This window comes from Dama dama, chromosome X (genome assembly GCF_033118175.1).
Source record: "Dama dama isolate Ldn47 chromosome X, ASM3311817v1, whole genome shotgun sequence".
Classification (NCBI taxonomy): domain Eukaryota; kingdom Metazoa; phylum Chordata; class Mammalia; order Artiodactyla; family Cervidae; genus Dama; species Dama dama.
Window position 1 is genome coordinate 141,031,592 of NC_083714.1, and position 14,820 is coordinate 141,046,411.

The window sequence follows — 14,820 nt, forward strand, 5'->3', positions numbered from 1 at the left end:
AAGGTCTTAGAGAGCCTGGCCACAGATCGCACAGTGAAGTTGGCTCAGACAGCCTCATTCTAAATGGGGAGGCAACTGAACCACCCCTGAAAGTGGTCTACCCCAGGGCTTTCCAGCCCACCACCTGTTTTTATAAAATAAGTTTTGCTGGAACCCAGTCTCACTCATCTCTTTATGTCTGGGCTGCTTTCGTGCTCTGCCTGGGCAGACCTGAAACTGGTGGCAATGGAGACTGTGTGGCCTGGGAAGCCCCAAATATCTGCTACCTATCTGGCTCTTTACAGAAAAAAGAAAAAGCTTGCCAACCCCTCTGTAAGTGCACGTGGTGGTGGTAAGGAAACGGGTTCTGCAAACAGTTGGGTTTCTACCCTGTCTCTCTTCTGTATCAGCTGGCAGCTTAGGGCAGGTTACTTCACTTTGAGCTACCTTAGTGTCCCTGTCTGTCAACCAAGGATCATAAAGATACCTGCCTCAGAACAGACACCAGGATGACACGAGTTCATACACAGACAGCACTGATTACAGCACTGATGGGCACACAGTCAGGGTACCATGTTGATAAAAGAAATTTTCACATTATGAGGTCTTGGGAAGTCATGCCAAGTTATGCATGAGTTAACCTGAATTTTGCTAACTCGAACAGTCTGTCTGTGGCCTATTAAACATTGTGCACCTGCTTTAATTATTAAAGAAAAGGGCCCATCGACCAGAAGTCATGAATGCCCAGGTTAAAAATAAAGATGAAATGGATTCTTTCCTGGGATGCCAGTGCTGGTCTTTCTTTGATGATAAGACTCCCTACCTGGGTGCCAAGGCCAGATTGACTCGTTGTGTATGTGCTGGTCTGGGTTTGTTTTGAAATCCTGAAACAATGTATTGCTGACCTGTTTAATGTTCTTTTTCTCTGACAAGATATAAAACTGTGCTGAAAACCATGCTTTCCCTAAAGCATTCTGGGAAGCTGGCTTCAGGTCTATAGTCCTCAGTTTGGCTCAAATAAAACGGTTTTCTATTCTGATTATTGATGATTATTTTCATCGACAGTAGCAGTATACATATATCAGCTTCTATTTTAAATCTCTGAGGAGGGTAGAATGAACAAGCTGTGTCAGCAATCCTTTATAGGATTAAACACTTATGGTCAGAAAGGTGTTCTATACACAAGCACAAGTGTACTGTAATGCAAACAACTGTTGTCAACCATTACATTTTCATGTACTTGAAAACTAGTAAGTGATCTCTCTTCAAAGATAATTAATACTCAGATGCTGAAAATCCCATAGAGCAGTGGTTTTCCACCCAGAGAAATTTTGCCCCAAGGCAACATTTGGCAATTTCTTGAGATACTTTTGGTAGTCACACTGGGGTTGGGGATGCTATTAGTATTTCTGAAAGGAATTATCTGGTCCAAAGTATCACCAATGTCAAGAGAGAGAAACCCTGCCACAGAGAAAAAAAATTTTTTTTGAATTGATCTTTCTTGAGGTTTTGATTTTTTTCTATGGATCATTTTAAATTTCTTCTGGCCCCTTTAAAACAAAGATTCCCATAACTACTTACCAGGGGAAGAAAATCATTCAACAGAAATTCCATGACTATACTGAATTTCATAAAGGGATTCTCTTTCAGAATTTTTGCTCAAGTCTCAGAAAAAGACAAAACCAGCCTCTGTGTGGCAACACACCCTTTATAAAACATTTTCCTGAATCACCAGGAAGGACATGTGATAGCAATAACATTACTCTATTGTGAATCTGTAAGCAAAAATTTTGGCAATTTTTCTTAAACAGGGTCATATCCCTTTCATACCTATGCTATTTCCATTTTATGCCTACCAGTCTGCATCTATTGTGATAACAAGGCTATTAGGCACAAGCTAAGATAACTTAAATTTGATGTGAATTCTTTGCATTGCTCCCCATCTTCTCACTGTCATCTGCCATTCTCAGGGAAATCAAACCTCATCTGGGGTGGGTTCCTATAATATAGAGGCCAGAAGGAACTAACAACAGGGCTCTCTCTTTCTCTTTTTTTAGGGCTCTCTTTTAAATTTAGATTTATTTCAGTTAAGTTATATTCAAGTTATATTCAAGTCTTCACCCATATCTTCAGATGGGTAAAGGGTCCAATGGCAAGGAGCTTTTCTGACCAGTTGGTATCACAGAACAAGACACAATATCAGAGGGAGTGCCTCTTTGGAGTTAGGTCAGGGGTCTTCAAACTAGAGCCTGGCCGTTTCATTTCAAATGTGGCCATGGCCATTTATTTACATGCTATTATCTGTGTAGTAAAGGACTAGTCTTGCCTAAAGAAAGGTTTGCTTCTTTGCCCCTGGCTCTTGGCTCTTTAAGCTTTTGGCAGGTCCTGCTTGATAGGGGTGTTTTTGTTCACTGGGGCGTCTTGGGCTATAATGGACAGTCTATGCGAGCAATGGGATTTATGGTGGGGGCCTTGAGTCATGTGCCCAGCTTATGTCTGGAGGGGCAGGGTACTAAGGTCAGCCTCACAGGTGGGCCGCTGTGTTTAAGTGGCCAATCCCCAATAAAAATTCTGACCATCAAGGCTTGGGCGAGCTTCCCTGGTTGGCAGAACTCCGTGCGCATTGTCATAGGTCAGTGCTGGGAGATATAAGCATTGCTGGCACAACTCCATTGGGGAAGTATGGCTGCGAGCTCTCTGCTGCCCTGGGCACCTTCTCCCCTTGTTGATTCTGCTGTAATAAACTGTAACTGGGAGTATACCAATTGGCTGTGTTCTGTAAGTCCTTTGAGTCCTTCTGAACCTACCTGTCTCTGGCTGCTTTCATGGTACAACAACTGAGTCAAGTAGTTGCAGCAGAGAGCAGCTGGCCCACAAAGCTTAAAATATTCACTCTGCAGTCCTTTCCAGGAAAAGTTTGCTGACCTCTAAGTTACTTGATCAATAATTGGAGACACATCTCCCCATAAATTGATTTTGAGTAGGAAAAAAAGGAAAAGGACTTTTTCAGTCATCACCACTTAAAATTAGCAGTCTTATACAAAGGGAGTTAATATTTCATCTGCAATGATTTAACGGTGATTTAAATGCTCCATCATCAATCTAATATTGTCTGCTCTATTACCTGCTAAATCACTACCTATTTAAAGCAATTCAGAACAAGCTGCTTGTGGTAGCATAGCAATAAGAACGCACGGCAAGTTGGCCTTGACAGAAATGATTCCACTCATAAGGTCTATGCTGATTAATTTAAAAAAAAAAACGAGAATTAGAGGCTGACTATTGATAGACATTTTTAATACAAAGTCTATATTCTCTTGATACATTATTATACAGCTCACCACTAGGTACCTTTTACTTTTACCTCAATAAAATCTTTTTTATTGTGTCATTTGAAGAAAGCCTAATTTAGGCTGATGGAACATTAGGGAGGAATCAATTTCTGAACACACTTTTGCCCAATAAAATAGTGAATATGCACTTTTTCCCCCCAGGAAGGAAACATGGGGGAAAAGAATCCATATGCTTTGTAATAATCCCCATTAGGGAGAACTCACCTGTGGTTCTGAAATAAGAGGATTGCTCTGTGACTCCTCCTTTTCACCCTGCCCTAAAAGCACGACTCACTTCTGCCTTTTTATGTATCGTTTCCATGAAATTGTTTACAGCAATTCAAAGTAAATGTTATCTTTACATTATTCTATCCCTTATTTTTGCTGGACATTAAACTAGCAGGCATTTAATTAACAGCTAACATCTTAATCTTCTCTGTGGCTGACATGGCTGAGAAATCATGCTGGCTTTGGGCAGGGTGCCAAGGTTTCTTGGTGACAGTCACACTATTTTAATTAATTTTCAGTTGCATTAAAATGACTAGTCCTAGTATTTCATGACTGATAGCATATTATATTGGTTTCCAACACAGAGCAGAACCTTCTTTGTTTAAATTTTTTGTTTGGGTCTGTATTTAAGTATTCACACACTACAGTATTTGGAAACAACCAAGACAATCTCAGATATAAACAGATAATTCTAAATGAAGCTATACTCACACAAAACTCACAGTGGGACTTTCATGTGATACCTGGCAGTCTCCAGGTACAGGGTTCAGTGGGTCCTCTTACCTTTATGGAGGTGCTGGAGTCAAAGCGAAATGATTTGGTTTGCCCATTTTCCAGATAGACTTTCAGGACATTTGGCATAAAAAGAAGTGAATTATCCTTAACAGTTTCCTATTTAACAAACAAACAAAAAAAGAGTCACACGTCAGTCAAATTAGGATTCTGCCCCTTGTAGAAGCAGCAATTTATTGTAATCACAACATTAAAAAAAACAAATCAAACTTTCTAAGGCCAACCAAACTATCCCTCTGGTGATATCTGAGTTCAGTTGTTTATAGCAAAATTCTTCTCCTCTAGCTACAGATAACTCATTTGATTCAACTGAAAGACCTTTTCCCATCAGAAGATCAATCAGATGAGGCTTTATTTTAAATTAATTTAAATCAAGGCCTCCCATTGGAAAGCACAATAACAGAAATAATTGCTTTGTAATTAAAGCACAATGTTTGGGACCACAAGGCCAGACTTTAGCAGAACAACATGTCTTGAGCAGAATCAGGACCAGAAATGATGATATTTCACATGATGCCTGTTGGCAAGAGTCATGATGGCAAATCATAAACATTAATAAGCTTCAAGTTTAAAGTAACTTTATGAAATGATTTTTAACCCACTTAGACATGTTCCTTGGGCTTCCCTGGTGGGTCAGCTGGTAAAGAATCTGCCTGCAATGCTGGAGACGTGGGTTTGATCCCTGGGTAAGGAAGATCCCCTGGAGAAGGGAAAGGCTACTCACTCCAGTATTCTGACCTGGAGAATACCATGGACTGTATAGTCCATGGGGTCACAAAAAGTCGGACATGAATGAGTGACATGTTCCTTAAACTTCAAGGGATATATGATGTAAGGCATAGTTCCGGTGAGGCAGAAAAGGAAAGACGACCTCAACAGAAGTAGGTTACCTTTATTCAGGCAAGGAGGGGCGACAGTCAGCCTAACGACCAGGCTGAGCGCCGACAGGGAACAGGGAGGCTTCATACTTATAGGGAGGTTTGTGGAAGTGATAAGGGAAATGTCACTCAGGCGGGATATTTTGAGTATTCTTTTGTTGAGATGACATTTGTAGTTGGGCAGGGGGTGATAAGTCTTCTGGGCGGGTGTAGGGGGTGGTAGGTCTCCGAACAGGGGGTGATAAGTCCCAGAGAGATGCAACCGGCCTGGAGCATCAGGGTGGAACTAAAGTTATACTTTGTTTTCTCTGAAGTTAGATGATTCAGCAAAGAACCTTTGAGACTGTTGTTCTCTTTTCTAGGCCCAAAAGACTCCTTCATATGAGGAACAGGTTAGTGTGTTAAAAGAATAAAACATTGTAACAAACAGATAACTTAAAAATAAGTCAAAAGAGACACTTGAAACACAACCAAAAGTAAACAAAAGAAATGTATTTCTTTGAATTCTCTTTAACTGGAAGTAGGGAGGGATGAAATGGGGAATAAGTAGCCAAGGTGGGTGAGTTCCACAAACACGTGGTTGGTCAAGAAGTCTTAGGAGTGGAGGGAAAGCCAGCAATCATGAAAGCGTAAGTCCCTTGTATTACAGATGAGGAAATGGAGACCAGATGGCCACAGATTTGCTAACGTCCATCAGTTGGTCCATGAGAATTCAGTTTCCAGGTATGCCTGAAACACGCTTCGGCCTTTCACTTCCTGTTTCTTTCTCTGACTCCCCTCTCCTCCTCTCTACTCCTGTGGGTTTCACACATGACTTTCCTGCTGCCTTATTCACTGAGTGAGTGAGGCTTCATGTCTAAAAGAAAGGCCACACAATGACTCAGAAGAGCAAGAGGAGACTGGAAAGGAAGCCAGTCACAAAGGCTGAGCAGCAGACAAGAGACTGAATGTCCCTGCCATGTTCAAGCCTGTGGTTAGTCCATGGCGGATGAAGGAGATGATCGACCCCCAGAGCTGTCATATCCTACGTCCAAGCGGAACAGACGCAGGGCAGCAAGTTCTGGCAAGAAGACGCACCATGAGTGCCTTGCCAAGGATCTGAAGGCTTGTATCTTCAAATTCACATCCTGGACCACCCTCACGGAAGAGTCTGTGGCCCATAGCAAGTATATCATGGATGCCATTTTATCCCTGTGAGGTTACTTAAACAACAAAACCTCAACACCAAATGCTGGCACTTCAAAGGTCCAAAAAAAAAAAAAAAAAAAAGAGTGCCCTGGAGGGTAGCTTTCTAAAAACTAAAAACACTAGGCTCTATTTTTGGGGAAAAAACTGAAAATAAGCATCCTATTGATAGTTGCATTATTCATTTTGAAGATCAATTATGTGCCTGAGTAGTCATGATTTCTATCAAGACTTACTGATGGAGGTCTGAGCAGTATTTCCTCAGTCCTGGTTGAATACAGAAGACTTTTCCATCATTTTAACTTCTTTCCATTTTGATTATTTGAAAGAAGAGAGACATTTTATTTTGGATAAGAATTAGAGGAAACCCTTCTCAGACTATAAAAAGGGCTGTCACATGGAAGAATGCTTAGTTGGCAGAATGGGGAGAAGTATGTGAAAGTTTCAAAGGGGCATAGTCTATTCAACAGGCGGCAAGGTCAGAGATCTCAAATCAAATGAATTCCGTTGCAAAGTAGTGAGGTCCCTAACCCTAGAAACATTCAAGGAAATAATGGACTACTATGTATTCTGGGTTTGCAAGAGGGAACACAGCCGGGGCTTCCCTGGTGGTCCAATGGTTAAGAATCCACCTTACACAATTAAAAAAAAAAACAAAGGAATCCGCCTTGCAACACAGAGGACACGGGTTCAATCTTGGTTCAGGAAGATTCTGCATGCCAAGGAGGAGCAGTTAAGCCCGGGGGCCACAACTACCGAGTCCACGGTCTGCGACTCCTGAAGCCCTCTGGCCTACAGCTCACACTCCGCAACTCAAGAAGCCACCACAATGAGGAGCCCTCACACCTCAACTAGAGAAAGCCCATGTGCTGCAGCAAAGACCCAGCACAGTCAAAACACAAAATAAAGAATACAATAAAATAAATAGATCTCTTGAAAAAAAACAAAGAAGGAGGAGGAACACAGCAGGCACAACCTGGCGATCTCTCAAGCCCTTTACAATCTTGAGATTGGATACCCGGTGAAAGCCAACAACCGATTGTGAGCTGATCATTCCAGTGGGGCAACTGGCTCTCTGTGAGTCACCAGTAGGTGACTTTCAACTCACCGACACTTGGCCATTGATGATGACCTCCTCGGAGAACCGTACTTTGACTGGATTGGACTTTAATCTTGCCTTTTTTGCAGCGCTAATAAATGCTGATTTGGGAGACTAGAAAAAAGAAAGAAAATAGTTGATCTGATTATTGGTAACATAAGGCCAACCTGGTAGGAGTTGTTTTCTATCTTTATCTTCCTAGATATTTAACATTTTTGCTCAAAAGGGTTTGGTACATGCCCAATTCAAGGACTAAATATGAATGATGGATGCAATCAAAACCCTGTCATGCTCATCAAGTAATAAGTTTGATTTAGCTACCAGACCAGAACTATAAACAGCATGTTCCATGTTCTTCCAGAGCATGTTTCCAAGGATCCTTTAAAATGACAGTCGTGGAAGTACATAAATCCTGCCTTCAATACAGAGCTTTGAGTACAATGTATTGAAGAAGGAATTCATAGGGCCTTGACTCCATCTGAGGCCTGTCCCTGCTGGTCGTGCAAGGCCACCTCTCCAGTGGACTCTGAGCTCTGTGCTTAGCGCCTATGGGAATGACAATGGAAGGATAAGACCCCCTCTGGGCAGGGGAACCTTGAAGATCACATCCAGGTTACTCATTGCCTAAGAGGAAACATACCGTAATCACCCCTGCCTCCGGACAGGTCATAAATTTTTTCCGCATCTATCGGGATGTAATCACAGGCTTATCGATTGTTAACTGGTTGGAACGTGACCACAGGCTTATTGATTATTAACTGTTTGAACACATAACACGTGAATTATGGGGTTATTGCAGTTGTATTTACCCTTCCTTTGTTTATATAAGTTTCAAAGAATTTGGGGTGGTGGGTTTGGACACGTACACATGGGGTATAAAGATTTTCACAAATGCTGGTCAGGGTCCTTGGCTAAGAGGAGACTCTGCCTTGGGCCTGCCGGTGTAATAAACTGCACTCCACTATCTGCATTGTCCTTCTGAGTGAGTTTGTTTCCCGGAAAGTGTGGCTATAATAGTATCAGTAGAAGGTGAGGGGGTGGGAAATCTCATGTTCAGTTTATAACAAGTTGATCATTAATAATCTATTTTAACATGGTGGAGAAGAGCCACTGACAGTTCTAAAATAACTGATAATCTCATTGTTATTCATACTAAGGGCATATGGGAATATGAACAGGAAAGGGTATACACACACACGAAAGCTGCCACGCTTTATGAGCCCAAAACTTGAGCTTCAGCCTCTTGTTGGTAACCTGTGATCCTGTAATCTTACTGGGCAAGGTAGCAAAGAGGCCTTGATTTAGGATTGAAAGTCAACTAAATCACTTTGTTTACAACAGTAATTATTAATACAATATTGTAAGTCGATTATACTTCAATAAAATAAATAAATAAGAAATAATATAAAAAAATAGAAAGTCAACTTCATGTTCTGCCTCACCTTACTGGCCCTTTGTCTTTCGTTGGAAAGAGGGGCTGAGAGATTCAGTTGTTCTCCCTCAGAAATGCAAAGGACAATGAGAAAACCTGCTCAGAGGATGTGATCTTGGGAAATGGACTTCATCTGAAAAGTAGCCTCTTTGCACAGTTTTCATGAAGCCCAAGGGGAAGGGAACTGACATGGTAGGTGTCTACCATGTTGCAAGCACCATCTGTTTATTCTGCATTCTCTATTGAACCTAATATAGAGGTAAATAGTTAGCCTGAATCATACAATTGCAATTTTAAAATCATACAATTGCAAATACTGGATATACCACGTGGTTCAATCTAATGTTCTTCATACTATACAGTTCTAAGAGATTGAGGATGTTGTATAAAGAATTCTAGTAATTAACTATAGAATCAATGGAGGCTCAACCTCCTGTGTAGTGCAATCATCTTAAAGCACAAAAGCCAGTTAGGGTATCCCATATTTTGAATTTCAAGTAAAATGAAAAAAAAAAAAAAGATTTCCATCTTTTTCAAATACAAGTATACTTGAGATCAATTTAAAAACAATATGTTGGAATGGATAAGTTAGGTGTGGTCTATCCATACAGTGGTCTTCCCTGGGGCTAAGAATCCGACTGCCAATGCAGCAGACACAAGTTCAATTTGTGGGTTGGGAAGATGCCCTGAAGGAGGAAATGGCAACCCACTGAATAATCTTGCCTGGGAAATCCCATGGACGGAGGAGCCTGGCAGGCAACAGTCCATGGGGTTGCAAAGAGTCGGACACAACTTAGCAACGAAACAACATCCATACAATGGAATATCATTCAGCTACAAAAAGAATGAAATTCTGATACATGCTACAACATGGATGAACCTTGAAAACATCATGGTAAGTGAAAGAAACCAGACACGAAATGCCACATATTTTATGATTTGATTCCACTTACATGAAATGTCCAGAATAGGAAAATCCATAGACACAGAAAGCAGATTAGTGGTTGCCAGAGGCTGAGAGGGTGGGGAGAATGAGGAGTGACTGTTTAATGGCTATGGGGTTCCCTTCTGGGGTGATGAAAATGCCCTGGAATTCTAGAGTGTCAATGGGTGTGCAAGATTGTGAATGTACTCGATGCCACAGAATTGTACACTCAAAAATGGAAGATTTTATGTTGTGGTATTTTTGTGATAATAAAACAAAATCATTGTTGGAAAAACACATTATAAAACGTGTATGTGTATTTCTGGGTGGAGTGTGCCTTAATGCTGAGAAAATTCTGTTATTTCAAAAGTTCCCCTGTGTCTTAAGGGTGGTATGGACGGATGGTTTGGCCTCCAGAATTTCAATTCCTCCATTTATGCAAGATGTTAAAGGAGATGGCTGCCCTTTAAAAACAAAATGAAGTGAAACACTCCTGCCGCCCTACAAAAGAATCTCTAAATGGCTGCTCCTGAAAAGAATAGCTTTGAGCATGCTCAATGTGACTTAAAAGTCCTACTGCAAAGCTGAAGTCCTTGTACAGAGGTGTTCTCTTCGGTACCATAATTACAGGTCAAGCTTAGTCATAATGAACGAACAAATCATAGAGTAGTGAGTTCATTTGCTTTTGATATGCCATATTTTAGCTAAAGGGAAAACATTATTTTCCGGTAATGATTTTAAGCAGGGGATATTTACACTGGCACAATGTGTTTAGCTTGAGTGAAGCGGCTGTAATAAAGCTACCCAGAACAGACATTGCTAATTAGATGAGATATTTGAATGCAGGAACACCCCACTTTCCCAGCATTGTTTGGAAATGATGTATTTCACATGTGCTCCATGTGCCAGATGCTGAGGTTTATTCCATTATGTATCTGAATTTCTAAATGTAATATTTTACCTCATTTTTCTAAAATGTTCTACATAATTCCTTGCCTCAATAAAAAGTATATTTAACAGAATGTAGTTTTCCATGCATCTCATTTGCTGCATAATCTTAGAATGCAGTGATGGTCCCATGCAGGTACATAAGGTTATTGCCCTTAAAAGTGGCCCCATAGAGCAGAATAGGTCAAGATGGGGAAGGTTGTTTCTTTTGTCCATAGCTAATGCATGCCTACCTCTTGGAGATCCATTCCTGAATTTATTGGGTTGGCCAAAAAGTTTGATTTGGTTTTCTGTAACAGCTTATGAAAAATATTGAATGAACTTTTCGGCCAACCAAAAGTTCCCCATGCCCTCATGACAATCCTGGAAATTTAGGAAAACCAGAAAAGAAACTAGATAGCCAAGGTAAATGTTACATTGTACATATTTTGAAGTCAATAGACTTGGGATAAAAGTCCAAGAATCTACACAAGTTGCATTTTTTTGTTGTTGTTCTGGATTTGTGACTATTTCATATAATAGATACACATTCTAAAAATTACTTTTGACAATAAAAACATAAGCTCTTCAAGTCTGAAGGTTATTGAATTTGAATCTATAAAGTAATGATTTCTTCCACTGACTAGAGTTACTTCTGGTACATGAGGTATGTAAACTAGTCATGACTTCAGTTTTGACTGAGGTGTCTCTCTGTGACTAAAAAATATACAACGTGCACCACCCAAAAACCTGATGAACTAATTCCTGGCAACATGCTGATCAGGAGGTGCTGATCCCAAGCACTTCATGTCCTGTGTTGGAAATGACAAATAATTACTATTTAGAATAATCAGATTTTCCTGCTGTTAATTAATTTGATGATTAAAAGGCCTCTAATCAACCCCTGCACCTCTTTTCAAATTCCCTGTTGCAAAGATGGCCAAGATAGACGGCTGACATTCTTCTGATGTTCTTAGATGTTCTAAGTCACTAGGACTTAGTTTGAAACAAAATTACACAAGACAGATTTTCTGAAGCTGAAGTGTAAGGTCTTGAACTTGCATTCCTGTAGCTCTAAAGTACTACTTGTATAGTGAGGATTTACTAGCCTACAGTTATCACTGGGTGACTTAGTTTGGAGTTCTCCTAAGCAGACCCTAAGACCAGAATTCACAAGAAGGTAGCTGATTTGGGAGATGCTCCTAGGAAGCATGCGCAGGTGAGCAGGGGGAGGGGGACAGTGAGGGTGAGGAAGCCAGCAAAGCATTCATTGTTTAGTCAGGCACCTCTGTCAGCAACTGGAGTTGAACCATGCTGGGAAGGTCTGAGAAACAAGGCAGGCTACATGCCTTGAAGTTGACTGAAGAGAGAGGGACCTGGGGTATTTATCTACCAGCTCCTGTCAATCAGTGATGAGAGGTGGCGGCTCTCCTGGGAGTGAGAATTCCTAGTGGAGTGCTCATAGAGCACTTCTGGCCTGCTCCAGGAACATGGCCCTGTGGTGAAAGAGCCCGCAGGCAAAGAATCTCTGGTGCTTTCAGTTGGAAATTGGGCCAGCATGCTCACATGCCAAGGGGATATGTTCTGGGTCTGATAGCATCTACTACAGAGGAGCTTCCATGAGGAGGTGTGTAGCCTCGCTCAGGCATATGGATTGGGATGCTCTGAAAGTTCTAGACTTGGGAACTATGGAAAGGAAAGAAGGGAGCAGCAGCCAAGAAAGATTTGGAATTAAAAATGGTAACAGTATAAGGGAATAAGATGGTATGTCAGAAGAAAACAAATAAAATCCACAAGTAACTCAAATATTCCTCTTCTAAAATTCGATCCTGAGGAAATGTTACTAAGTACAGATAAAGATTTGTACACAAAGATGTTCTTAGCAGATTTATTTATAATAGAAACATGAGAGACAGTGGGCTTAATGATGGATGCTGGTTAAGGAAATCTTGGTTCAATGTAGTGTTTTACAGCCTATATATAATGCTTATATAGAAACCTTGATGACACAGGAAAATGCTTGATATACTAAGTAAGCGAAGCAGAATAAAAATGTATTTACAATATGATATCAACTACTGATAGACTGGAAGTAAATAAGCCATAATTTTACTTTAGTTGTCTTTGAGGAAAAGTATTGCCAGCACATATTTTTCTGCTTCTGTATTTCCTTCTGCTCTTCCTTCTGGTTGGTCAATTTTTCTCTAAGAAATAAGGTAAAAATGGTGGCAATCGAGGCCTCCATAATACTTAAAATAAGAAGGCAAAATCCATTAAAATAATTTCTCATCAAAGAATTTTGGGAATCCTAAGACACAGGGAGGCCTGGCATGCTGCGATTCATGGGGTTGCAGAGTCGGACACGACTGAGCGACTGAACTGAACTGAACTGAAATGAAGACTTATCTCCCAGACTCCATTGACCTGAGCCTCATTGGAGGTTGATTTCTATGGCTGGGTCACGTTGGGGTGCCCTGGGAACATGTGGAGTGTGCCAAAAGGTGTAAACACTGGCTCTCTGTCTTGACTGGATCTTATTATGCAGAAGAAATACAACATAAAAAACGCTGACCGATAAGTTGCAAAGAAATTGAAATGCTAATTTCTCTTGTTTGTAATAAAAGTAGAATTAATTGACTTTCTTTTGGTCTAGTCGGTCCTTCGTTTCTGTCAATTTTGGTTGCCAAGAAAATGTTTAGCAAATACATAAAATCTATTTATTTTTTTTTCAAAAGCCATTTGCTTGCAGGAAAATCCAAACACAAAAATAAAAGTAAAAATCTGCAGTCTCTTTTCTCATTTGCACCCCTCTCTTCATTTGATGTATCTATTTAAGCAACTTTAAGGTTTCAATTCTTTCAGTTCAGAGGAGGAAAAAGCCATTTTGGACTGGATCAAAAAGAGAAGGCTTTAGGTGACACATTGGCTCTCAAATAGGGGTGATTTTGGTCCCCAGGGAATATATGACAGTGTCTGGAGGCATTTTTGGCTGTGACCACTCGGGACAGCATGCTATTGGCATCCAGTGGGTAGAGGCCAGGGCTGCTGCTAGACACACCTCCCAACAGAGAATTCTCCAGCCCAACAGCGCTGATGTTGAGAAACTCTGAGGTAGCATGCAGAATCTGTACTGAGACTTGAAAGGTAAGAAGAATTTGGTGAGGCTGAGGAGGTGGCAGGTGGAGTATGTGAGGAGAATTTCAGGAGGAAGGAGGGTTGGTCAGAGGAAAGTCAAAGTTGAGCATGCATCTACAATAACTGGCCAGGAGCGAGTGACTCTGAACGGTGCAACCGCTGGCCCCAAGAACAAGCAACACTCCTGAATGTTAAGATAGCACAACAGCAGGGGCCAACTGAACTCCCAGAAAATTCCAGATTATCTGTTAAAAGTAAGTTCCATGATTCACGAAGAGTAATGAGTACTGATATGAATAACAAGTCATGCAGACTGAAAAGGCAAAAACAGCAAGCAAAGCCGTAAGACAAAACCCTTAACTTATATGCAAAACTCCTCTAGGCTTACTGTGCTGGGTAAAGTGCGATCCCACATTGGAAAAATAACCTGGTTTGGAGTAAAATAGTTCTGATCTTGCATTGCCAATGGGTTATAAAGTAGGGAGAGAGAATTCAGGAAAGACAATGTTACCTTAAACTTCTACCAGGAATTTCTGATTGGTCAATCACTTACATATGACAGACATTTACATGGGCTTTACCAAAATGCATCTGTTCACTGCAGAGAAATGAAGAGTGGATAGATTTGAAGTAGGTGTGAGTGACCACTGGTTTAAATGAAATAATCTGAAGACAGATGAGCTGTACTTTCTAAGGAAGGACTCACCGGGTCAAGAGGTAGTGGACGTGAAAGGCCCTTGCATGGGATGCCATCTGACCCTCAGCTCACACAGATGAGGAAACTGGGATTGGAGCAGCTGTGGGAGTCACCTGTTCACTGTTGGGAGCTAGATCTCAAACTCTGGTGCTTTTACATCCTACTGTCTCCATAGATTTCAAATCCAGGTGTGTGTGTGTGTGTATGTGTGTGTCTAGTTGTGTCAAACAGTTGGCACTAAAAGTAACACTCAATATTAAACTGTTTTTAATATATGGAGCAGTGTTCCTCCGTGGCATAACTTGGTTTCTTGTGATCTTATTACAAACTTGAGTACATATTTTTTCCTGCCTAAAATGCCTAGCCTATAGTGCTTATGAAGAAAATTTTATGACAGGGGAGATGAGGAGTTTGGTCAGAAGATGGAGAC

General features: G+C 40.8%; 1 protein-coding gene across 2 annotated transcripts in view; it reads right to left on the reverse strand.

Annotated features, from left to right (window-relative positions):
• The window catches only part of FRMPD4 (FERM and PDZ domain containing 4), a 187,434-nt gene that overhangs the window by 32,333 nt on the left and 140,281 nt on the right, over positions 1-14,820 (reverse strand). For both annotated transcript variants that reach the window (XM_061136494.1, XM_061136495.1), the window contains exons 5-6: positions 7,284-7,388; positions 4,104-4,211 (exon numbers count right to left, since the gene is read on the reverse strand). In XM_061136494.1, the coding sequence (XP_060992477.1) occupies positions 4,104-4,211; positions 7,284-7,388 (213 nt within the window). The remainder of the gene's footprint in view (positions 1-4,103; positions 4,212-7,283; positions 7,389-14,820) is intronic.